This window comes from Macaca fascicularis, chromosome 6 (genome assembly GCF_037993035.2).
Source record: "Macaca fascicularis isolate 582-1 chromosome 6, T2T-MFA8v1.1".
NCBI classification, from domain to species: Eukaryota; Metazoa; Chordata; class Mammalia; order Primates; family Cercopithecidae; genus Macaca; species Macaca fascicularis.
In genome coordinates, this window is record NC_088380.1 from 60568127 (window position 1) to 60594168 (window position 26042).

The 26042-nt window shown below is 40.7% G+C and overlaps 2 protein-coding genes across 6 annotated transcripts in view; one reads left to right on the forward strand and one right to left on the reverse strand.

The window, feature by feature from the left end:
• Positions 1-23222, reverse strand: part of CDC20B (cell division cycle 20B) — a 59226-nt gene extending 36004 nt beyond the window's left edge. For all 3 annotated transcript variants that reach the window (XM_045393714.2, XM_005556897.4, XM_045393712.2), the window contains exons 1-2: positions 22985-23222; positions 22643-22705 (exon numbers count right to left, since the gene is read on the reverse strand). In XM_045393714.2, coding sequence (XP_045249649.2) covers positions 22643-22705; positions 22985-23047 — 126 coding nt within the window. In that variant the 5' untranslated portion in view covers positions 23048-23222. The remainder of the gene's footprint in view (positions 1-22642; positions 22706-22984) is intronic.
• Positions 10190-14759, forward strand: GPX8 (glutathione peroxidase 8 (putative)). Of its 3 annotated transcripts, none has more exons than XM_005556896.5 (3): positions 10190-10417; positions 11013-11274; positions 14082-14759. In XM_005556896.5, the coding sequence occupies exons 1-3, from the start codon at positions 10214-10216 to the stop codon at positions 14243-14245; spliced, it is 630 nt and encodes a 209-aa protein (XP_005556953.3). In that variant the 5' UTR covers positions 10190-10213; the 3' UTR covers positions 14246-14759. The 3 variants fall into 3 exon arrangements, with proteins under 3 accessions (XP_005556953.3, XP_073851231.1, XP_015306998.1); XM_073995130.1 differs by having other exon boundaries at positions 11013-11171; XM_015451512.4 differs by lacking the exon at positions 11013-11274.
• Positions 23223-26042: the final 2820 nt, after the last annotated feature.

Sequence of the window (26042 nt, forward strand, 5' to 3'; positions counted from 1 at the left end):
GAGTTCGAGACCAGCCTAACCAATATGATGAAACCCAATCTCTGCTAAAAACACAAAAATTAGCCAGGCATGGTGGCATGCACCTGTAATCCCAGCTACTTGGGAGGCTGAGACAAGAGAATCACTTGAACCCAGGAGGCAGAGGTTGCAGTGAGCCGAGATGGCACCATTGCACTCCAGCCTGGGCAACAAGAGCAAAACTCCGTCTCAAAAAAAAAAAAAAAAAAAAGTTATTTTTAATATGAGAATTTCACTTCAATAAAAGAAATCTTTTTTTAAATGGTAACACAGGATAATAGTGAATGAAACATGCAGATGCTCACAATATATTGCTAGCTGTAAAACAGGGACTATAAAACAGAATTCCAATGCAGTCCCACTTCCTAGATCTAAATGAAAGATAGGAAAGGAATATGCTAGAATGTTGAAACAGTAAGTTTTGATTCAGTTTGAGTTTTTTACTAAGCATATGTGAGGGCACTGGCCCATCCTGCCTGCAGCCCCCAGGGGGCAAGGCCGGCTCTCTCTCCACTGCTGCTCTGTGCTCTCCCCACCAACTGACCGAAGAGAATGTCTTTCGCAAGAGACAGGCCGTTGTAAAGAGTGTTGTTGGGGGTCAGTTTTTCTGTCTTACAGCTGTTTGTTTTTGAGTAGGAATGGGAAAGATGAAAAGAGGCTGCACGTGTCAATCAGGCATCTCAATCTCAGAAGCCCAGACTAGGGGGCAGCAGGTAAGGTGATGAGTAACGCCAGCTTGGATGAGAAGCGTGACCCACTCTGGCCTTCTTTTTTGTTTTGCTTTGTTATTTTGAGGCAGTCTCACTCTGTCACCCAGGCTGGAGTGTAGCAGCACGATCATGGCTCACCGCAGCCTCGATGTCCCAGAGCTCAAGTGATCCTCCTGCCTCAGGCTCACCAGTAGCTGGGACTACAGGTGTGCACCACCATGCCTGGCTAATTTTTGTATTTTTTGGAGAAACGGGGTTTCACCATGTTGCCCAGGCTGGTCTTTAACTCCTGGGCTCAAGCAATCCTCCTACCTAAGCCCCCCAAGGTGCTAGGATTACAAGCATGAGCCCTTTCACAGGGCCACTTGGACTTTCATTTCCCCACTGTTTTTATTTCTCTCCACTAAGAAAAAAACCACAGTACCAGCTCAGAGGCTATGGGGTCTTGGCCCCAGAAACTGAGGGAATTTCTCAAACTTTAATGTTCGTGTTTTAGCCGCAGCAAGAACACATTGAGACACATTGTCTCATTTCATAGAAGATGTTAGAAATTTAGACTTTTCATATGAATTTTCCCACTTTTTAAAGTGTTCAACTGATTCTAATTTTTAGAAAAGACTGGAGGACTGAACAGAGCATGTCTGTGGGGCATATTCAGTAGGCTATGTTTGCAATGGCTCCACTATGTCCAGGTAGCCCTTACCCTCACAGGTACCAAGAAAGGGAGGAGACACCATATTGGAAGATAGACTTAGTTTGCAGAAAACATGGCAGAGGACAGAGACACTTGCTCAAAGGTTTCCTTGGAGCAAAATTCCAAGGAAATTCCAAACTTTAAATGTACATTTAAAAAATTCTGGGTTTAAAAGAGGAAATTAAAGAATAAAAATTTGATGCTATGTCAGCTATGTCCGTGAAAACTATTGAGAAATTGCATATTGACAATATCCTACTGCCTTAGCAGGTCTGAGTTTCTGTGACTCATCTACCATCACTCTGTCCACGGTGAATGTTTCCCACGTGGGATGTTCATCCCCAGTTCTCTGCCAGGGAACTCCCAGCCACCTTCACACCTGGGTTCAGCCACCAACTCCTTCAGGAAGGTGTCTCTGACTTTCCCTTCCTCCCTATTCCAAACTAGGTTAGGCAGCCAATGGTAGCTAAATAATGGCCCCCAGAGATATCCAGATCCTAATCCCTGGAACTTGCAAATGTTACTTCATATGCCAAAGGGGCTATGCAGACTTAAGTTCAGGATGAAGTTAAGTTGAGGTAAGGAGACTGTCGTGAATTTTCAGGATGAGTCCTAAATGCAATCACATGTATCTTTGTAAGAGGAAGGCAGAGGGAGATGTGACTGCACACAGAAGAGGAGAAGCAATGTGACCACAAAGGCAGAGACCAGAGTGATAGGGCCACAGGCCAAGAAATGCTGGCAGGTACCAGAAACTGGAAGAGGAAAGGAATGGATTCTCCCCTAGAGCCTCTGGAGGAGGCCAGGCCCTGCTGACCCCCCAGCTTCTGCCCAGTGAAACTGAGTTTGGACTTCTGGCCTCCGTAACTAGAAGAGAATACGTGTGTTTAAGCCACCAAGTTTGTGGTAATTTGCTGCAGCAGCCCTAGGAACAAATACTAAGCCCTCCCTGTGCTTCCACACCCACAGTGCATGCTCCAGCATGACCACCCTGTGTTAATAACATTTATCAAACACTTAATCCGTGCCAAGCACTGGGATATATGATTTAGAGGGAGTGTTTATTTTAGTTTCATCACAACCCTGTGAAATAGGTACTAGTATTATTTCCCCCATTCTACAGAGTTGGAAGAAATATCTTAATGGTATTAAGTAATTTGAGCAAGGATATAGAGCTAATAGGCAGCTGTATACTGCATACAGCTGTATAGATCATTTTCTCTATGAATGGCACCCTCTAGAATATGCAGTGCACAACCTTCACAACCAACCAGAGCAACCCTGCCATGGTTTGAACTCTGACAAATCAATCTAATCCCTATGCTAAAAAGCAGGTCTGCTCATATTCCACTTTTTTACTTTCTCTCCTGCTATATCATATACTCCTTAAGACTTTGTCTTTTATCTTACTATCCTTAGGACATTGGTATCTAGGAACCCCGTAATGAATAAATAGATGAATCTCTTCCCCTAGAGGCAATTAGTACTAAAAAGGGACAAGGGATTTGAGAAAGAATCCAGAGGCAAGGAAATAAGACGTTTTTATCCTTTCCCACTAAGGAGAACAATTCTCAGGCCAGGCACAGTGGCTCACGCCTATAATCCCAGCACTTGGGGAGGCCAAGGCAGGCAGATTGCTTGAGCTCAGGAGTTCGATACTAGCCTCGACAATGTGGTGAAACCCCATCTGAACAAAAATACAAAAATTAGCCGAGCATGGTGGTGTGTGCCTATAGTCCCAGCTGCTCAGGAGGCTGAGGTGGGAGGATGGCTTGAGCCCAGGAGGCAGAGGTTGCAGTGAGCCAAGATCATGCCACAGCACTCCAGCCTGGGCAATAGAGCTAGACCTTGTCTCATTAAAAAAAAAAAAGAAAAGAACAATTCTCAAATTGTACAGAGTAAAACAAACATTTCTGCAGAAATTAGAGAATGAGATAAATGAAACAACAAAAGTGCATCTGGGTTTTTAAAACAAGTTCAAGTCTGTAGGGCCAGATAAACAAAACCCAGAGGAATGACAGCACTTTCAAAACTGATACGTGTTAGTGATCTATGAGCAAAACATGACAAATACGAAAAATACATGCCCCCTGATAGATAAATGTATTATTTTTCATGGTTTTCCAATAGGAGGAGCAAGTAACTAGTAATAAATTTGCTGCCAGTGTCCTAGATAGCACAAGTGAGCAGATCCACGTTAGCCTGAATAAATCACCCTGTGGTGGACTAAAGGGTTTAGTCTCTGGCCTTCTGCTATTCAACTCGTTATCAGCAGCTTAAATGGAGATCTATTTATCAAAATTGTTGATTACTCTAAGTTGAAAATATAATTAAAATACTAAAGGACAGAATAGAATTCAGAATAAAGTCTGGGACAAGGGCCAAAGTAGCAAAATTTAATTCAATCAAGTTGCATGAACAATATTCTTATTTAGATTTTTTTTCTTCATTGCACAGGCATAAGATGGAAGAGAACTGACATGCAGTGAAAAAGATTGACAGTGTTAGGCAGCCCCCACTAGAATATGGGTGAACAGCACAGTGAAATGATTATAAAAAATCAGTACAATTTTAGGTCCCATTGACAGAAAAATAGTGTCCAGAACAGGAGCAATCAAAACCCTGTGTCTCTGCACCGCTCAGATAGCATCTGGAGAACCACGTCCAGTCCCAGAACTGTTCTTCAAGAAGGGAGATGGACGAGTCAGGATTCAAACCCTGAGTTCATTTGGAGGAAAGAGACCACAGTGACAGGGGTCAGGGTAAACACAGTAATGGGGCAACACCCCAGCACATCCAATGGTGGAAACCTGGGGTGCTTAGTCTAGAAGAAAGAAGACTCAAAAAGGTCTGGTGCAGTGGCTCACACCTGTAATCCAAGCACTTTGGGGGGCCAATGCAGAGGGGAAATCACTTGAGGCCAGGAGTTCCAGACCAGCCTGGGCAAGTGAGACCCCATCTCTAAAAAAAAAAAATCAAAAAACTAGCTGTGCATGGTGGCACGCACCTGTGGTCCCAGCTACTTGGGAGGCTAAGGTGGGAGCATCGCTTGATCCCCGGAGGTCGAGGATGCAGTGAGCCATGATCATGCCACCGGTGACGGAGTGAGACCCTGTCTCAAATTACAAAAAGAAAAAGAAAAAAGAGAAAACCCAAAATGAACTGTCTTCAAATATTTAAAGGGATGCAATCTATGAATAAAAGAAAAACATACTTTATATTGCTCCTTATGATACAACCAGGACCCATGAAGGGGTAGATTCAATTCAGAGAACTTTGAAAGAGAGCACAGTTTGAATATAAAGTAAAATTCTGTCAGTCCCTGCACTAGGGACATATGGTTCATAGTGGTATAGATGAACATTAATAATTATGTATTTAATGTCATTTTATAATTTTTTAGTTTTGATGTAAAGTTTTCCTTATAAAAAATTAATTTTAGAAAAATAAATTGTATTTAAATACTCATTTGTTAGTATGAATATTAAAATGTTAAGCAAATAAATGATATACAGATATGGCAAATCACACAGTGGTATTCCTTCAATGACTGCAGTGAAGGAAACACTGCTGCAGATTGTGCTATTTCATCTTCAGTATTTTTAAACTTCTGTTTCAGGATCTATCTCCTGCTGAGGAAATGCCTGTCGCATAGTTTTGAATGACTCAAGTATTTATTAATAGAAAGGAAGAGGAAGATAAGAAAAGTAAGACAAAGAAGGGAAAAGGGATGAATGACTTGGTACTCCAAGCACATCAATTCAGCTTGTTTACCTGTAGAGTTCACATCACAGTGACATTAAACCAGGAGGAATTCAGAGCGCCAGAGCCAAAAATAATTAGAAAAGAACCCAGAGGGGTTAAAAATAAAGTCAGGAAGTAGCAGAATGAAACAACTGAGAAAATAGAAACAAATATGTCTACTGACAAATAATTTGACACACAAATATCCAGTGGGTGGGAAAAACCTAGACATGCCAGAAAAGACCTGCTGGTGATGCCAGTCTTGCTAGAACCTCAAGACAAAGATAAAAGTAGCAAAGACAGCCCAGGTAGCTCTGAAGCATACCCTAACCTCGTTCCTTAACCTCTGAGTGTGTGCCCCTCCCACCCACCACCAGCCCAACGCAGCAACATTCTGTCCACGAGACGTTTCAAATGTAGGGTCTCAATGCTATTTCAAATTAGTCATGAAGACCAAAATGTTCATCTTCTCATGTTTGAACCTTCAATGCCTTCCCATCCTAGTGGGCAATATGACCCACACACTGTCAAGGTCATTTTCAGGTAAACGTCATCCTTTATCTCCATTGCCAGCGTGGTCTACAAAGCATCTTTAGCACCCACCCCTTCCTTCCATCGTGCTGGCCAAGGCTACCCTCACTAAGACTCTTTATCTATCATCTGGACCTGCTGTTCTGCAGACTTCCTGTGGCCCCTTCCAGATAACTTCAGTACACACAGACAAGCCTTTTGGTGGTGTTCTCCATGCCCTCTCCTTTTTGGGCGCTTATACAGTGATTTCTTATAAAACAAAATGCCTCCTGATGAATGAAATCCCTTGTATTAGTCTGTTCTCACACTGCTAATAAAGACATACCTGAGGCTGGGTAATTTACAAAGGAAAGAGATTTAATGGACTCACAGTTCCACATGGCTAAGGAGTCCTCACAATCATGGTGGAAGGTGAATGAGGAGCAAAGTCATGTCTTACGTGGCAGCAGGCAAAAGCTTGTGCAGGAGAACTCCCATTTACAAAACCATCAGATCTTGTGAGACTTATTCACTACCACGAGAACAGTATAGGGGAAACCACCCCCATGATTTAGTCATCTCCATCCGGCCCCACCCTTCACATGTGGGGATTATTACAATTCAAGGTGAGATTTGGGTGGGGACACAGCCAAACTCTATGACCTCTCCGCCAGAGTACTACAGCCATCTCCTCACCTACCATGTTTCCTTCTAAATAAACTTATTTACCTATTACACAGAAACAGTTTCATGAAATTGAAATAACTTTGGTTATGAAGTCAAAAGTTCAAAACTCTATTCTTCATTGTTCCGTTCACTAATTCTGTGATCTTGGCTGAGTTAACTGCTCCCTATTTCAAAGAATTACTGTGAAGAAAATAATGTGTATACTAAAGAAGATTGTGTGCAGTATAAAGCTCTCTAAAAACATAAGTCATTGGCCAGGTGTGGTGGCTCGCACCTGTAATCCCAGCACTTTTGGAGGCCGAGGCAGGCAGCTAACGAGGTCAGGAGTTCATGACCAGCCTGACTAATATGGTGAAACCCCATCACTACTAAAAATACAAAAATTAGCTGGGCGTTTTGGCGCATGCCTGTAGTCCCAGCTACTAAGGAGACTGAGGCCGGAGAATCACTAGAACCCAGGAGGTCGGGGTTGCAGTGAGCCGAGGTTGCACCACTGCACTCCAGCCTAGCTGACAGAGCAAGACTCTGCCTCAAAAAAAAAAAAAAAAAAAACAAGTCACTTATTTAGCACTCAGTTATTTGCTGCCTTGTAATCCTTCCCTGTTTCATGTGTGTTCTCATATTTCCAAAACTGATTTTACATTTGCGTGAGGCTGGCTCCTTCCCTTGCACCTTATTTGTATCCTTTCCAGTGCCTGAGTTGGTTGATAACTGAGTCAACTGCTTTATCCCATTCTTGACCAGGTAGCTTCCTCCTGCCTTCACCATGAACTCATCAATCTCTTCCCCTCCTGTAAGAAGCCTTCCTTCATTTACTGAAAGAGTGCTGGTGGTTTTTCTAACATATTACCCCTTACGCAGAGAAATGTGCCATTTTGATATATCTATAGTCTGAGAATAGAGTTAGTATAGACAGAACATGAAAACAATGATGGCAGATCCCCAGAAGGCTGAGAGATGATGACATCAAAATGTATGCAGAGAAAGACTGCCAAAACAACAAAGAAGAGGTGTGCCAGGGTCAAAATCTGTGTTCATCCAATGCTGTCCAGCACATGAGTTCTCCAAAGTGCTGTCTGAATGTTTGGTTAATGGGCCAATGTGAAAATTTATATATCATGCCTTCATTATTTGAAGCTCTTAAGCCTTAGGAACATTAAGTTAACAAACTGGCTCTGATTTCATCCTTAACAGGAGACATACACATAAGTTTTCAAAGTTGTATTCATGTAATATGGAATTTTGTGGTCAAACCAACTTCAACATTAGGCCTGCATAATGTTTTATTTCTGGTTGTAAAAACCGGCTTATTCAGCAATCACATGCAAGTTTGTAACAGCATAATTTTGGCCTTTTCAAATCCATTCATCTCTGGATCACTTGATAAGAGTTTCTGTACTTATAAAACAACGGACTACAAAATATCACAGTTATTTTATCAAAATAATATCACCCTGTGGGGCCCTGCTGAAGCAGCGGTCAGTCAACATCCCTGCCAGAGATAAATCACTCTCTTCCCACCTCAAAACACAGTTATAATGAGTTGGGTTTACATGGCTCAAATTATAGCAGGTATTCTATGAATTAATTTTAAAATGCATGCTCCTGAGCCATTTGCTTGTACAGCCTGAGGAGTTAAAATATCTCGTGTATTCATAGAGATGTGAAACACATCCACTATGGAAAACAGAGAAATCAAAGACTGACTCTTGTTGCTCTGAAACCAAAAAAAGGCTGAGGTCTACAGGTTCTCAAACTTAAACATGTGTATGTGTCATGAGGAGATCCTGTAAAAGTACAGATTCTGACTCCAGAAGTCTGGGGTGGGGCCCAAGATGCTGTGTTTCTACCAAATGCCCAGGTGATGGTACTGTGGAAGGTCCCAGATCCCACTTAGAGAGCAAGGCCAGAGAGCTTAAGTAACATGGCAGTGTTCATGTCATACAAACACAGGGACTTTGACTTTTTAAACAATTCAGCCAGAGAACACCAAAGTAAAATTATCAGGAAGTGATACACTTTTGTTCTTTACTAGAAATTATGTTTAAAAGGGAATACTTTCTGCATAGTCATTTCCTTTTCTACTGTATCCATTCTTACTGGGCCATGAGAGTAGGAGTAGAGTGGTTTCTCTCACAGGTTTTACACAGTAGGCTATGGGTTTTGCTCAGCCACCCAAAAACACACATGCCACAGAGCGGGCACCTGAAGAGCAGGCAGCGCCCTGAGCACCCTCTCTGAAGATCCGCAAGCTAACAGTGATAGGAAGGGCACTCCACAAGCATCTCAGCTCATTCCCTGCACTTTCTGGAAACAAATCGTGATCAAATGGAATAATGCCCCTTCATCCAGATCTTGCTGTGAGTCTTAAACAGAGCAGAATTGAAAGTGAATGGCTTTTAAGATATGCAGCCTTCAATTGCCTCCCCATACCCACCCCTAAAATTCATGACTTTTAGCAACAGCAAAGTTAGGCTGCCTGTGCCAGGCAACAACCAGTGGGGGGAAATAAAGAGAAAAAAAATGAAGCAATTAGCTGATGTACCCAAGTAGAGATGGGTTTTGCAGGATTTGTTTGTTTTCAGGGTTTTCTTGGTAGAATTGCCTTACTTAACTGCTAAATTACTACTTTATTATGGAGTTCAATTTTTTCTTTTTTCCCTCTTCTTCTTTTGTTTTGATCTTAAGACAGTCTCACTCTGTCACCCGGGCTGCAATGCAGTGCTACAAACATGACTCAATGCAGCCTCAGCCCCCTGGGATCAAGCGATCCTCCCACCTTAGCCACCTGTATAACTGGGACCACAGGCATGCCCCACCACAACCAGCTAATTTAAAAAAAAAAAAAAATTTTTAGAGACAGTGGTCTCGCTTTCTTGCCCAAGTTGGTCTTGAACTCCTGGGCTCAAGTGATCCTCCCATCTAGGCCTCCCAAAATGCTGAGATTACAGGCACAAGCCACCATGCCCGGCCTCAGTTTTTTCTATCTATAGGTTGCAGTGCATTGGTGAATGATGAAATCATTTTGATAGGTCAGAACTGAGTTGTTTAAAAATGCAACAGGTGGGGGTGCATCACAGTTCAAAGAAGAAGTGTTGTTTCTCAGTTGTGTATGTTTGTACCCAGTTACGTTGTAAAGTGCACTACTGACTGGGGGTCATGATCAGAAATTTGAAAAACACTGGACTATAGTTTGCTTTATGATAAAGAAGGGCTTTTTTAACACCTTCTCTGTTTTTAACATATTTATTTTGACTGTATTCACCTGGTATTTGATTGCCTTAGCTAGATGAGTCAGGGTAAATAGCCTTTTCAGATATTTCACTGCTCTTTCCACTACCAATTTCCTGAACTCATATAGCATATTTAATCCATACATGTAATAGTAACGTCCTTCAGGCTATACGTCATATGAGTATATGGTCATTTAATCTACATTCTAAACTGTTGCTGAGCATTGTACTGTATCCTCTGCCTCCAAACAGTTGTTAAATAAATACACAGGACGCTTAGCATGGGGATGAGCCCTCCATAGCTTTCAAGTTACAAGAGCACCATCTGCTGGCGAAATATTTTCTTTGTAGGGAGAATGTCAAAGACCTACCAAAAATGTACTGATTTTTCTAGCAAAAATTATAATTACATCACAAATACTTTGAAATTCTGCAGAGCTCCTTGCTTCATTCAGGAGTTTCGCTTCATTCCCCCTCTGAGAAGGAGTTTTTCTGTTCCTTAGCAGTGAAGGCAGGCAGTCTGTCCTTCCTGGTTTTCCGTTAAACTAAGCCGGTTTCAAGTTTCAGCTCCTCCTTGAATTCCAGGCTGCTGAGACTTCCCTCTAGAATCCTCCAACATGGAGCCTCTTGCAGCTTACCCGCTAAAATGTTCCGGGCCCAGAGCAAAGGTATTTGCAGTTTTGCTGTCTATGGTTCTATGCACAGTAACGCTATTTCTTCTACAACTAAAATTCCTCAAACCTAAAATCAACAGCTTTTATGCCTTTGAAGTGAAGGATGCAAAAGGAAGAACTGTTTCTCTGGAAAAGTATAAAGGCAAAGTAAGTTGCATCATCTGATTTTTATTGTTACCGTTTCTCCTTGTCTCTGTTTATTCCTCTTAATAAAATCATTTTTTGCTGTTACATGGTCATAAGTTGGAATTTAGTCTTCAGAGTAATTGTATTAGTACATCACTTTCATTATTAGAGTTCTGATAGTTTGCTTCTAAATAATAAATTCCGATTATCTCGTTTTCTTTAAAATGCTTTAATTTTGTGCTGAATTGATATGTAAAGTTGTTTGGAAAATACTTATAGTTAATAATGTGAACATGATGACATTTATTAATAAAAGTATTGGTTCTATAATCTAATAACTTTAAAAAGCACTTATCAAGGATCATAGTTTTATCTTTAATTTAAAAATAAACTTTCATGAGTACCTAATGCTTGTTTAATGGCAGTACTATTTCAGGGCCTTAACCCAGGCATCTAGGTTACAGTTTTCAATAGAACGTTGTGTGTCCAAAAATATGAAAAAAACATCAATCAGAGGTTATAGTCCCCCCAAATTGTTTAGGATTTTAACTACTTGCAGAATTTTTTAAAATCTTTTGCTTCACTTTCCGGTTGGATTTTTTTCTTTTTCCGGGAGGTTTCACTAGTTGTAAACGTGGCTAGTGACTGCCAACTCACAGACAGAAATTACTTAGCACTGAAGGAACTGCACAAAGAGTTTGGACCATCCCACTTCAGCGTGTTGGCTTTTCCCTGCAATCAGTTTGGAGAATCGGAGCCCCGCCCGAGCAAGGAGGTAGAATCTTTTGCAAGAAAAAACTACGGAGTAACATTCCCCATCTTCCACAAGATTAAGATTCTAGGATCAGAAGGAGAACCTGCATTTAGATTTCTTGTTGGTAAATATCTGCCTTGCCTCACCAGTATAATGTTTTAAATTGCTTTTCATTTTTAAACAATTATATCAGGACAATACTCTCCTATCTCATTTGAAACTTTGGATCAGGAAAGCTTCATAAAACTATCAAAGAGCCAGAATCTCATCCTTTGTAACTTCTAGGAGTTATGCTCCCCTGAAACCAATGTTTTAGCGTCTCAGATGGTAAAATAATTCTATTCCAATGTATTTTATTCCTTACGACCATCTTCCTGAAGAATTTATTTAAAGTGTGCCCATGGCCATTTTCACAAAATATCTTAATTCTCCTCTCGTGTAACTAGCATCTGGGGAAATGTCCCTTCCCATCATTAAAGCCACCCAGCTCTCATGAATAGTGCTGGGCAATATTAGTTAACATATGTTTGTGGCTAATTTTATGTTGCCTTTCTTATCTGAAACAATATTCTCAAGGATGAATATGTCAGCTTACCAGATTTTTGCTAAAATCCAAAAACATAAAACTTGATTTTCTTTAGAGGGCAGTAGTGTTAGGCTATCTCTCCAATTAAGCTAGCTACAGAAATCTGTTTAAAGACTTGCCAAGGTCACTTAGCACAAAGGTCATAAGGCGTAGTGACAGCATATAGGCTTTGGCCTCAGGCTACCTGAGTTCAAATCCCTGCTCTCTTGTTTTTGCTGTGTGGCTTCTTAACTTCTCTGTGCCTGTTTCTCAGTTGTTAAATGGGCTATCAATAGTACTGACTTCTTAAGATTGTTTGGAATTAAGTGTGTTAATAGTAAAAATAAAGTACTTATACACCGCTTGATCTGTGCCAGACACTGTTCTAAATGACATTAGTCAAAAAAAAAAAAAAGGCCGGACGTGGTGGCTCACGCCTGTAATCACAGCACTTTGGGAGGCCAAGGCAGGCAGATCACTTGAGGTCAGGAGTTAGAGACTAGTCTGGCCAATGTAGTGAAACCCTGTCTCTACTAATAATACAAAAATTAGCCAGGCGTGGTGGTGGGCACCTGTAATCCCAGCTATTCGGGAGGCTAAGGCAGGAGATTCGCTTGAACCCAGAGGCAGAGGTTGCAATGAGCTGAAATCGCGACACTGCACTCCAGCCTGGGCGACAGAGCAAGCCTCCATCTTAAATCAATCAATCAATCAATCAATCAATAAAGGACATTAGCTAACATTCTCTCATCTAACTTATTCTGATGACATCTTCAGTCCTATTTTCACTGTAGATAACTTGGGTTTTGATAAAACTATGACCTCACTCAGGCAATCAAGCTTCTAATCCAACAAACCAAATCGTGATCTATAATATTTCACATAAATGTGAAGTCACAATCTTCTAAAAACATTATATTTAATTTCTAGGGAAAGTTGATATAATGCCTAACACCATAAATGGCAACCACAGCGAGGTCTTTATTCCTTTTATTTTGAGGGTGCACTGAGGAAAGAAAAGCCCAAGCACATGCCATTGAACTAATCATTCTTCAGTTATAGCAGCCAGATACGTGGGTGCAATAGCTCATAGGTTATTTCTCTTTATCACTACAAACCTTCTGAAACCCCTCTTAGCCTGTGTAATCAAAAAGGTAACAGTGATTTAAGGTTTCATTCCACTTACATAGGATCATAGGGCCCAAAGGTTAAGAGCATGAGCTCTGGAGTAAAAAGGCCTGTATAGCAATCCTGGCTCGACCACTCACTAGCCACGTGACCTTGTGTCTAGGCCTCCATTTATCTCATCTGCAAAACGGGGATGATAATAATACCCACCTCATAGGGTCCCTGTAAGATTAAATGAGAGGATCAATTTGAAGCACGCAGCATCCATTACTAGGCACATAGTAAGCACTTCATAAATTTTAGTTATAATTATTGTATTTTTTCTCACGTTAGTCAATAAAATGAACATAAATCTTGAGTGGTATAAATAGAAAAAACATCTACATTTCTTACATAAATTAAGGTTTATCAAAAGGATATCATGGCTGGGCATGGTGGCTCATGCCTGTAATCCCAGCACTTTGGGAAGCCAAGACAGGAGGATCACTTGAGTGCCCAGGAGTTCAAGGGCAGCCTGGGCAATACAGCGAGACCCTGCCAAAAAAAAAGTTATTGCTTTTCAAAATAAGGTGATTATTCACTTTGGGAGGCCAAAACCCCGTCTCCACTCAAAATACAAAAATTCACCTAGTGTGGTGGCACACACCTGTAATCCCAGCAATTTGGGATAATTTTTTTTTTTTTTTTTTTTGCTTTTATTTTACTTGGCACAGAGTTTCGCTCTTGTCCCCCAGGCTGGAGGACAATGGCGTGATCTCAGCTCACTGCAACCTCCGCCTCCTGGGTTCAAGTGATCCTACTGTCTCAGCCTCCCAAGTAGCGGGGATTACAGGCACATGCCAACACACCCAGCTAATTTTTTGTATTTTTAGTAGAGACAGGATTTCACCATGTTGGACAGGCTGGTCTCAAACTCCTGACCTTAGGTGATCCACCCACCTCAGCCTCCCAAAGTGCTGGGATTACAGGCATAAGCTACCACTCCCGGCCTACTTTGCTTTATTTCATGATACTAAGATCACATCCTAGATGAGTAGACTCATAGGTGAAGTCATCAAGTATATTGAAATCTGGTTACTCTAACCTTGAGTTTCACTTTGTTTGGGTGTTTTGTTTTTGATATTATGACAATCCTACAACTTGATACTAAAGTTGTCATTTATGCAGATACTAATAGAAGTGAAAATCTTGACAAAGAATAAAATTATGCTCATGAAAATATGTTCTGGATATTTTAGATTCTTCAAAGAAGGAACCAAGGTGGAATTTTTGGAAGTATCTTGTCAACCCTGAGGGTCAAGTTGTGAAGTTCTGGAGGCCAGAGGAGCCCATTGATGTCATCAGGCCTGACATAGCAGCTCTGGTTAGACAACTGATCATAAAAAAGAAAGAGGATCTATGAGAATGCCATTGCATTTCTAATAGAACAGAGAAATGTCTCCATGAGGGTTTGGTCTCATTTTAAACACTTTTTTTTGGAGACAATGTCTCACTCTGTCACCCAGGCTGGAGTGCAGTGGTGCAACCTCAGCTCATTGCAACCTCTGCCTCTTTAAACATGCTATTAAATGTGGCAAAGAAGGATTTTTTTTTTTAATGTTATCTTGCTATTAAGTGGTAATGAATGTTCCCAGGATGAAGATGTTACCCAAAGCAAAATCAAGAGTAGCCAAAGAATCAACATGAAATATATTAACTACTTCCTCTGACTGTGCTAAAGAATTCAGAATTCAGTGACCAATGTGCCTCAATATCTTATTGTTCAACTTGACATTTTCTAGGACTGTACTTGATGAAAATACTAACACACTAGACCATTCTTTGGATTCAAGAGCACTGTGTATGACTGAAATTTCTGGAATAACTGTAAATGGTTATGTTAACGTAATAAAACACAAATGTTGAAAAGTATAAAATATATATACATAGATTCAAATCCTTATATATGTGTGTTTATTTTATGTACAGGATTTTGTTTGCTTTTTCTCTTTAAGTGTAGGTTCCTAGTGTTTTACTATAACTGTCACTATGTATGCAACTGACATATATAAATAGTCATTTATAAATGGCCATATTATAACATTTGAAAAAGTCTTCATTTTCAGTATTTCTCTCTGCATTATTTTTTAGAAGCAACTCAAATTCTGTAATCATAATATTACCAAATAAGTCAGTCTTTATTCTTGCGTGAAAATCCCAAGTGTAGAAAAAAGGACATGAGTACAAGATCATTTAGCTTGATTCCTTATAGGTTGATTTGGGTTGCTAATGTATTCATTCTAGATTAGCCACTTGGAAGGAATTCAATGCTGCATCATTCTGATGGCTGAAATAGTAAAAACCAACTCCAAACAGCCTAAACTCTAGTGTAAAAATGGGGTGATCATATAAGTCCTAAAGTGTAGATCAGCAGTCACTGAACCTCTTAGTAGAGTCACAAGGCACTTCTTCTCCCAAAGTCATGGCCTTTATATTTTGTTAGCCTTATAATTGGCTAACAAAGCAAACTGCCAAGTTGGTGAAGGTTGATTATTGCCTCATGAAATACACATTCACTGCATAAAATAAATAGGAAGATGTCCAAAAATGTAAAAATAGTCATATAAAGTTTTCTAAGAAGAAAAAGACCCGATTTAAGTAGTCTGTGACTTGACTCCCAAATCCTGACCTAATGGATGAAAGTGAAGATGTTTCTTATGGCGAATTCAGTAATGCTACCTCAGTAAATAGTTCTGTATATGTATTTGGACCAAAGTTCTTAGATAAACCAAAAATACTTCATGAAGCATCTTCTGCTTCAAAGTACATATCCAGCCACCCAGCTATGAAGGTATTTAGAAAGATATTTGGTGGAGGTGGAGGTGGAGTTTCTACCAGAAGTCAAGAGGATTTGTAGGGATAGCCTCACGAATGCCAGATGAGTGTGTCAGCAAGCCTGCTCCTACCGCTCGCCAGCTGCGTGACTTTAGGCAAGTCACTTAAGTACCTTATTTCAGTTTCCTCACCTGTAAATTGAACAGGGGTTGAATGGAATAAAAAAGCCCTTTGCAACTTTAAAAGTCAATTAACACACTTAGCAAGGTGTTTTAAGTGACCAGGAAGGAAATCAGAATTAACCTGGATTGCTGGAACAAAAACAGAAGCCACCCAACAAGTCTATCTGTCCTTTGCAATTTTGCCCCAAGAGCCTATTAGCAATTTGAATTATGAGCCTCTAAGAAAACTTTTGTTCAGGCGGCCCCTCCAAGTGTTGCTGCCAGAGAACTCTTGCCTTGTATCCCCACATACGCCTTCCATGAGCTCATAGCAGTGCTGTGGCACTGCAGGGGTGTTTTATGCGTTCACGTTAGGGGCCTGAGCAGAACTGCGTATGCCAGCACCACATGGGCAGCAGAGACTCCCCACTGCCAGATGGATGATAATGGAGCTGCACTGGGAACAACCAGAACTGTCCCAGTCAACATGATACAGATGAACATCCTGCCGTAAGTCACTAGTTCTCTTCAAAGCCAGATAAAGTGGGTTTCTTCACTTACATCTCTAATCTTGGTTGCCTTATTCAACCTACAGATTCTATGTCAGTGCTGGATTTTCTCCCCTTGCCCTTTAGGTAAGCAGAGTAGGCAGGCGGAGATTTGAAAGCATGTCATACGTATTGCCTTGAAAGAAAGGACATTCAGGTGTCCCTTCGGGGTTCCGTAACACTTAGGTTATGTGTGCTGAGAGAGGGATTGGAGTCATTTGCTAAGGTGCTGCTACCTGTAACTCGAATGCCTCATAGGAATACCAGTGGACAAACACACAGAGGAAAAGTTGAATCTTTCCTATATTGGACAATCTTCCTTCAGTCTTGTTTCTGCATCAAAAAGTCTGGGACATGGAGTGCTACAGGATGCCTGGGCTAAGGACTGTAACAGAAAAATATCAACATCAGAGCCAGGCGCAGTGACTCACGCCTGTAATCCCAGCACTTAGGGAGGCCGAGGCAGGCGGATCACTTGAGGTCAGGAGTTCGAGACCATCCTGGCCAACATGGTGACCATCTTTGTATTTGTATTTTTTGTAAAAGATACAAAAATTAGCTGGGCATGGTGGCATGTGCCTGTAATCCCAGCTACTTGGGAGGCTGAGGCAGAAGAATCACTTGAAAACAGGAGGCTGAGGTTGCAATGAGCCAAGATCACACCACTGCACTCCAACCTGGGTGACAGAGCAAGACCCCATCTCAAAGACTCTGTCTCAAAAAAAAAAAAAAAGAGAAAAAGAAAAAGATCATGCATCACATAAAAGAGTATTCAGCTGTTGTCCTTGTGAAAAAGGAAAAGGACAAAATCAAATGCATTTTAACTGTGGTAACTAATTCACTGACTTGAAGTTTGCTTTGTTTGTTTTCTTTGGTGCGTAGAGAAGAATACTTCATACTAACTCCTGATCATCTTACAGCAGACGGAACAACAGAGTGTTAGAGACTGGAATAAATATGAATTTACCTGAAATGTGCCCTGAAAGTTGTATTTCATTTTTTTAAATGTTTAACAATTACACTGTATCAATAGTATGTATACATGTACATACGTATAATTCTTAATAACTGCAGTGTATGTAGCATATATATAATGGTGGCTGGTACATGTTTAATAGCAGACTCTGGAGGAGGAATCCTGACATACAGCGTTTGCCAGTTCAGTGTAAATGCTCATGCTCCCTCATGGCCAATTTCAATCTACCAATGGTTTAGTAACTAGGATGCAAAATTTCTAAAAATATGACAATTGGGGATGGGCATAATGGCACAGGCCTGTAATACCAGCACTTTAAGCAGCTGAGGAGGGAGGATCACTTGAACCCAGGAGTTAGAGACAAGCCTGGGGCAACATGGCAAAACCCCATCTCCACAAAAAAATCAAAAAATTAGCTGGGTGTGGTGGCACATGCCTCAGGTCCCAGCTACATAGGAGGCTGAGGTGGAAGGATTGCTTGAGCCCAAAGAGATCAAGGCTGCAGTGAGCCGAGATGGCTCCACTAAACTCCAGCCTGGGCAACAGAGCGACCCTGTCTCTGCAAAAAAAAAAAAAAAAAATTTTAATTAGCCAGATATGGTAGCACATACCTGTGGTTCCATCTCCTCAGGAGGCTGAGGTGAGAGGATTGCTTAAGCCCAGGAGGTAGAGGCTGCAGTGAGCCATGATTGCACCACATTTATTTGTGGTGTTCCTTTGAAAGAAAAATGACATGTTTGGGTGGAGCTGATATGAGGACACTCTGTCTATATTTAGTCCTCTGCTTGATTTTATCTTTCCCATAGAATAAAATTCTAATAATTGTTATGCCTAGAAACTAATCCATCACACTCCTTCCCACTCTTCCCTTCCCCTCCTCCAGCTGAACTGTTAAGTATGTCTCTTGCAGAGCAGCATAGTGTCTTTGCAGGGAAATAAAACGCAGCAGAGAGAGAGAAAGAAGGAGGCTATCACTATAATAGTGAGAGGTTCAGAGGGCAGCGATGGGAGGTAGTGACATTCCCAGTACCAGTGAACAGCCAAGAGACTGCCCCAAGAGAAAACACCTGGGAGAAAATACTTGGCCATCAGCAGAGCCTCCCTCCTCTTTTTCCAATCCCTTTTCCCTCTGTTTGACCCTTGATATCCCAGTGTGTATCCCTTTCTTTCCCTCTCCCACCTATGGAAACATTTTCTCTTTTAATTTGTATCTTCACTTGCCTCCTAACCCATTCATCTCTTTAACGTATTTTTTATTTCTTTAACATATTTTTATTTCATTCCATTCCTTCCCTCTTTTCTCATCATCTCAATAATATGAGACTAAACCACAACTTTAAATGTCTTCTGTTTATTGAACATAAAGTTGGTTTCCCTACAGAATCAACAGTTCTAAAAAAGAAAATTTTTTTTAAATTTAAGTTGTCATTTTCAGAAACAGAAAATCAATTATGGCATATTCTCACTTCTAAGTGGGAGCTAAACAATGGGTACACATGGACATGAAGATGGAAACAGTAGACACTGGGGACTCCAGAAGGGGTAGGAAGAAAGGAACACAAGGACCGAAAAACTACCTATTGGGTACAATGATCATTATTTGGGAGACAGGTTCACTAGAAGCCCAAACCCCAGCATCACCCAATATATTCACGTAACAAACCTGCACGTGTACCCCTTGATCTAAAATAAAATAAAGTTGGCATTTTATGTCTTGCTGTTTAATTTTAAAAAACTAAAACACAAAAGCCAAGACTTCTAAATTTAGTAGGTTTTATTTTTATCACCAGGTCAGTGACTCTGTATAGAAAATAACATGTTGAAATTTAACCTTAAAAAGAGACAAGATGAAAACAATTTTTACATGGAAGATATACTTAAACATAAATCTCCTGAAAGTGAATAACACTGGGCAACAACAAAAAGAGAATGTGATTTGAAAGTAGTAAAATGCATAAGAATCAAACTAGAGATATCTATTTAACCCATGTTCTAGAAATATGTTTATATTTAAATAAGGAAAGCATAAAAATCATTTTACCAATAACTTACAATCCAGTACAGTAGAGAATGTGAAATATTTCTTATATCTCATCTATGGCTTAACTAACTGATGGCACCACCAAAGTCAGTTCCACTAACTGGCTACAAATGTCCACACAAGAATACTGCATGTCTGGAAGCCAGCACATATCTGTACTGCTTCATGGGCCAAAATGCCTCTCAGGGAATGAGAAAATATTTAAAGTCATAATGTATGATCAGTTCTTCCCACTTCACAAGTTAAATCTCTTGCTCCCTTCCAAATATTTCATGAACCTGTGTTTTTACAGAAAATGAAGTGAAAGGATTGAGGTAAATCTTCCAAAAAAAATTAAACCATTCCCCATCCAAAAAAAATCCCCAATATTCTTGATATTTCAAGTGAAAAATGTTTTAGTTGACTGACTCATCTGGAAAATTACCTCAACTTTCCCTCCAGCTGGTACACACAGTCACGGTTTTGGAAACCGATTCTAATGCTGTATTCAGAAACTAATGATGCAGAAAGAATCCCAAAGACTTCACTGAAAATCTGGGGACACATTGTAGGTCCATTCCACATTGTTATTACATTCTAAACCTTACATGTAAAAATATATAATTTCACAAATACTTAAACACTGTCTACTCCGAAAGACTCCAAAGACTCCAAAAATATTTCTTAAAAACTTTTAGTTATGGAAAAGCAGGCATAAGTAAATTTTTCTTAAAAGGAAAAAAATTTAAGTAATTGTAGTACTTTCCTTACCATTATAAAACTGTCCATTGTATTATAAGTATTACTGTATTGTAAGTTAATGGCAATAATATATTATGGTAAATAGTGCCTTGCTTCATAGCAGAAAATACACGTAAACACACACTAATTACAGATTCAGTTACACTCTGGTTTTCATTGTATATGCAATAAGACAGCAGTTGCATGTTAGCTGATGCCATTCACATATTCAACCAGCTAACAATACACTGCCAGCTCATCACACACAGGTAGCCAGAGCACTTCATTGACAAGAAGAATTTATCCAGAAGCAAGTGGCAGGGTAGTTGTGGCTGCTGACTTGACTCAAGCAGCCAGCTAACAATACACTGCCTACCTGATTCAGGTCACTGCTGATTCTCGTGGCCCAGAAAGTCACCGAGGCTAAATTTGTAACATGAACACAGTGGCAGAACTCTAATCTTAATAGTCAGTCACATTAAAGAAAACTTATAGACAAAATGTATTACTTCAGGACTATAAGAAATAAAATCAATATTTGCTTGAATCTAGTCAAAAACATAAAAGGTAAACAAAAACTTTAAAATGTTCAGAATACTCACACTTAGGTTTTCCAAATTAAATGCTTGGATAATGAAGATATGTTACTGCAGTACAAATGAATTTTAAAAGTTCCTTAACTGTAGACAGCTTACGCTTGTAATCCCAGCACTTTGGGAGGCCGAGGTTGGCTAATCCCCTGAGGTCACAAGTTCGAGACCAGCCTGGCCAACATGGTGAAACCCTGTCTCTACTAAAAATACAAAAATTAGCCCGGCATGATGGTGCTGCCTGTAATCCCAGCTACTCAGGAGTCTGAGGCATGAGAATCACTTGAGCCCGGAAGCCGGAGTTTGCAGTGAGCCGAGATTGCACCACTGCACTCCAACCTGGGCAACAAAGCAAGACTCTGTCTCAAAAAAATAAATAAAAAGTTACTTAACTATAGCTTTTCAAATCACTTCTATTTACTGATCAAAAGATTAGTTGCCTGTATTAGAAGGTAAAATATCTAGGAGTCGTGATAATACATAAGCTGGGCATGACACAAAACTGCAGCAGTGTTTGGGGGGAAGAAATCAACATTAAAGTATTTAAGAAATGTAAGGGCTTAAATGTGATTAGTTTCCTCCTACTAGAAATGACATTAGTAATCGAGTTCTGCAAATGCAATTATGTATTCAATTTAGGATGTTACCACTTGAATACAGAAATTTTTTTTTAAGAGGCAGGGTCTGGCTCTGTCCTCCAGGCTGGAGTGCAGTAGTGCAATCATAGCTCACTGCAGCCTTGAACTCCTAGGCTCAAGCGATCTTCCTGCCTCAGGCTCCCAAGTAGCTGGGACTACAAGCACAAGTCATCATGCCCAGCTAATTTTTGCAGTTTTTTTGTAAAGACAAGGTCTCCCTGTGTTGTCCAGGCTCATCTTGAAGTCCTGGCCTCAAATGATCCTCCTGCCTCAGCCTCCCAAAGTGCTGGGATTATAGGCATGAGCCACGGTGCCTAGCTGAAACATTTACATAAGATCTAGAAAAATATATTAAAATGGTGATGGATTTGGAACTAGAATCTATGAGTACAGGTCAAAGGAAGATGAACTATTGAGCCTAGAGAGAAGCATGGTAAATGGTGACCGACATCTGAAGCAGATGAAGGCTGTTTATGAAACATGTTTCTAAAACCGTTTAAATTTGTTTCCTTTTACACTGATTACAAGAGACACTAAAGACCTTTGGGTTTGGTCTTTCAAAGAGAACAGGTAATACTTTGGATCAACTTTAAACAGCTCACGTTAAAAACCGTGGTTTATGCCACTTCTCCACATTGTCCACAAGATGGCACCATTTCCATTTCTTTGGGGGCCGTGCTTCTGAATGCAACAGAGAGGAGTACAACAAACAACTGTTAAAATTATTAACAGGGGCCGGGCCCCGTGGCTCAAGCCTGTAATCTCAGCACTTTGGGAGGCCGAGACGGGTGGATCACGAGGTCAGGAGATCGAGACCATCTTGGCTAACACGGTGAAACCCCGTCTCTACTAAAAAATACAAAAAAAACTAGCCGGGGGAGGTGGCGGAGTCCCAGCTACTCGGGAGGCTGAGATGGGAGAATGGCGTGGACCCGGGAGGCGGAGCTTGCAGTGAGCTGAGATCCGGCCACTGCACTCCAGCCTGGGCTACAGAGCGAGACTCCGTCTCAAAAAAAAAAAAAAAAAGTATTAACAGCCGCTAGCAATACACTGCCTACCTGACATCCCAGCTTTATCCTTTGCTGTGGAGGCAAAAACTAGAAAGAACGATTCAGATGCAAATGATTGCATTATTTTTCTGGGATCTTCAGTTTCGTAAAGAAATTTTTTTAGTATGTAATAAGATACTGTACTTAAATTCTCATATTTTCAGACCAGCTCATACTTCCTACGAATACATTCTTTACCAAGAATTCGTTTGTTCAAGATCAGAATTAAAACAGAGAACAAGAACAAGCCCTGGACACTCACCTTGGTGGAGCTTTGACTTTTCTTCTGCTTCAGTTCTTTGGAGAGCACTCGCATGATACTTTCCTTTGAAAACACAGATAATATATTGAGAGAGAAACTATTTAGCAAAATCATAATTTCAGGTGTGGAATTTTTCTAGATCCTGTGCTTGTCAGATTACACTTTTTTTTTTTTTTTTTAAGGCAACTAGGCACCTTCAGAATATAACTAAATTACTTCATTCAAATGTACGACCGGGCTTAGAGTTTGGTACCACCTCTTGGTCCTAAACAGGTATTACGAACGGGGCCTTTGACCCCGCATTAGAGACTTGGGGAGAATGCAAAACAGGGCATTACTCACCCACAGCATCTCCTCTTCGGTGCGGACCCTCCGAGGCGCGGTGCGCTCCAGTTTCCACTCCATCTCCGGCTGACTTCGCCCTGCCTGGCGTTTGGCCTCTCTCCTCGACCGCCTCTGGTTTTCTTTCCAGGTCTAAGTCAGTCTTGACGCCTAATCGTCAAACCCCTGGAGTCCCGTCCCCCAAGACCATTCTATTTCACCACCTCCCTCCAGGTCCCCCACTCCTCCCACCGCCGCTGCAAGGTGTTCCCCTGGGTACCATTTAAAAACCAGGTGGCGCGGCAGTTGGCGCGGGAATCCCCCTCGCCGCCTTCTTATTGGCCTGCGCCGCGGTGACGTCAGAGCCCAGGAGGGATTCCCCGGCGCGCGCCGCGGCCCCGCCCCTGCCGGCCCTCTCTGCGCCCCGCCCAGTCACCGCCTCCGAACTAGGCGCGCACCCGGGCGCCAAGCTTTGCCGGGAGCCGTGGCGGGTCTGCGGCTGGGCCTGGCACCGGGGGCTGCCACCGCAGTGGGAGGCAGAGGGGTTGGCGGGCTAAGAAGCGGGTTCTGGAAGTTCACAATCTTTCCATTTTCAGAAACAAGAATGTTTCCTTATAACGGCCCTAATCCCTGTTTCTCGGCTCTCACTTCTCTTTGTCCAACCACACCTTGCCTTTGCAGGATCGGAGGGTGTACAGCTCTCTGGCCTCTGTCCGTTGGTAATCGCTGTGTCAGCTATTGATGTGAGGCGTGTTCGTCAGCTCTGCGTTTTCAGACAGGCAAGAAAACGTGGCAAGATTTCTATGCCGATCAAAACGGAGAGCGTTGACATATTTATGCAATAAATTATTCTCCCTGCTCTATACATTGGGAAGTGGTCAGGTCCTCTCACTCGGACTTCTGAGCCCCGTTCCTAAGTAGGAGGTCGGTGAGAGAGGTGAAGAGGTAGTGAAAGAACCAGGACAGGCAGGACCTCATAAGGCGTGAAGGGGTCAGAAAGCTGAGCACACTGGGAACTCCGTGATAAAGGGGGAGAGGAAGATATTGAGGATTGAGGAAGAGGTCTGCCGGGAAATGACAAGCAGCCAGATGGGCTGTGCAGCCTTAGCTACCCATCTGAGCTGCCAAGAGAGTTGTGCCATATGGCAAGAGGAGACACTGCGTCTGGGAAGCCTCTGAAAGCCTGGCAGCCAGTTTGTTCCTCCCTTGCTAACCCCCCAACCATTTTTGACATTGGATTGTATTTTGCTTTAAGTCAATGTGAGTTTGTGTGTTTTTCTGGTGAAACAGTTCATAGATACCAGATATTGACATGGGCCAGTGACCGCCCCCCAAAAAAAAAGCTGAAACTCACTCCCCTGCTTTCCTTCATACTGAAAGCAAGAAAAAGTGGCATTAGAACTAAGACCCAATCTTAGACCAGTTTTCTATGTACAAGAATAATGCTGCATAGGGTAACTTAATCTTCAAATGACATATCAAAATGTTTGATAGTCAAATAACTAGTGGATTAAAAGATCTCTAAGTTTCACCCACAAGAAGTCTATTTTCCTTGCAGTGGAGTACTCATTCCAAATTCCGGTAAATCCTTTCTGCAAACATTAAGACTAAATAGAAGTAACCTATTATTGGATGAGAGTCAGATGCATTGTTAATTTAAATGATCAGTTTTGCAAATGTCAACAAAAACTCAAAGTATATTGGAAATAATATGAAGGACATTTTATCTTTGTTCTATTTTTAAATATAGCTCACATTTAACCATTTTGTATAAACACAGAATAAAAGCAATTCAATTAATAAGCTTATAAATGCATGTAAATTGGGATTTTTAGAATCCAGTTTCTTACAAGTGCTAACAATAGTGAATTATTCATTTCGAATGCAATTGTCTGTAAAAAAAAAAAATACATTTATAAATTCCATTCTAGCCATTAATTCCACAGCATACATATACACAGCCTCCAAATGCCTTTTTTTCCCTTAGTGTAAACTAGAAAAGTATTAGTCAAGTATCTTTAGGAAGTTATTATGCAGTTGAATATTCAGATTAAATTTAAAATCAGAATGATGCAAATAGAAACTCGCCACTTGACAAATACTACAGTAATAACTGTCAAGAATACTAAAATTACCTTGCGTATAATGAGAATACTTCCCCCTATAATTAAACACAAAAATTAAAATCACAACTTTTCATTGGCCAAAACTGTCAGGGATCACCTTAACCAAGTGATCAAAGTTAACATCACCATTAATGAGACATGATGACATATTGTGCCTCATGAGAAGGACACATCACTTCTGTGATATTCTTGTCCCACAAAATGCATAAGCTTAATAGTGAGAAAATACTAGACAAACCCAAATTAAAAGACATTCCACTAAATTGGCCAGTACTCTTCAAAAGTATCATAGTCATGAATAAAGAAAGACTAAGAAACTGTCACAGATTAAAAGAAACAAGACATGCCAACTGAATGCATTGCAAGGTTCTGAATTGAATCCTGGACTAGAAAAAAGAAGACATTGGTTAGATAACTGTAGAAATTTGAATTAATCCATATCTGCACTTTAGTTAATAGAGTAGTAGTAATGTTGATTTCCTAGTTATGATTACTGTACTAGGGTTATGAAAAATGTTGAGATTTGTGAATGCTGAGTGAAGGATATAATGGAATTATTTGTACTATTTTTGAAACTTTTTTCTAAGCCTGAAATTATTTCAAAATGAAAAAAAATTAACATCGTGTGGTCATTCTAATAAAAAGCACTTTGGTAAAACTGTGTAGGGGAAAACAGAAATATCCTGTAAACATATTATCTCAATTGTTATCAAGTATGGTTTAGGAACAATGTCTAATTCAAATATTTATGTGCCTGAGAGTAGCTTTACTATCTTTAAAATGTTTCCTCTTTGAGAATGGGTTTTGCAGGAAGGATGTGACAATGAGAAAGGCTGTGAGGAAGACTCCTTGACAAAGGCCAATTCGAAGGATTTTGAGGAAAGAAAGGCGACGGGAGCGAGCAGAGGTGGAGCAGTGGAGGAAGGGAGAGAAAGTATTTGGAAAAGCTTCCC

Excerpts from the sequence above, each read along its gene's own strand:
- GPX8 (XM_005556896.5), top strand. The coding sequence starts at position 10,214 with ATGGAGCCTCTTGCAGCTTACCCGCTAAAATGTTCCGGGCCCAGAGCA. Across the intron at positions 10,418-11,012 it reads TGGAAAAGTATAAAGGCAAA|GTTTCACTAGTTGTAAACGT; the intron begins GTAAGTTGCATC and ends TTTTTCCGGGAG. Across the intron at positions 11,275-14,081 it reads TGCATTTAGATTTCTTGTTG|ATTCTTCAAAGAAGGAACCA; the intron begins GTAAATATCTGC and ends TGGATATTTTAG.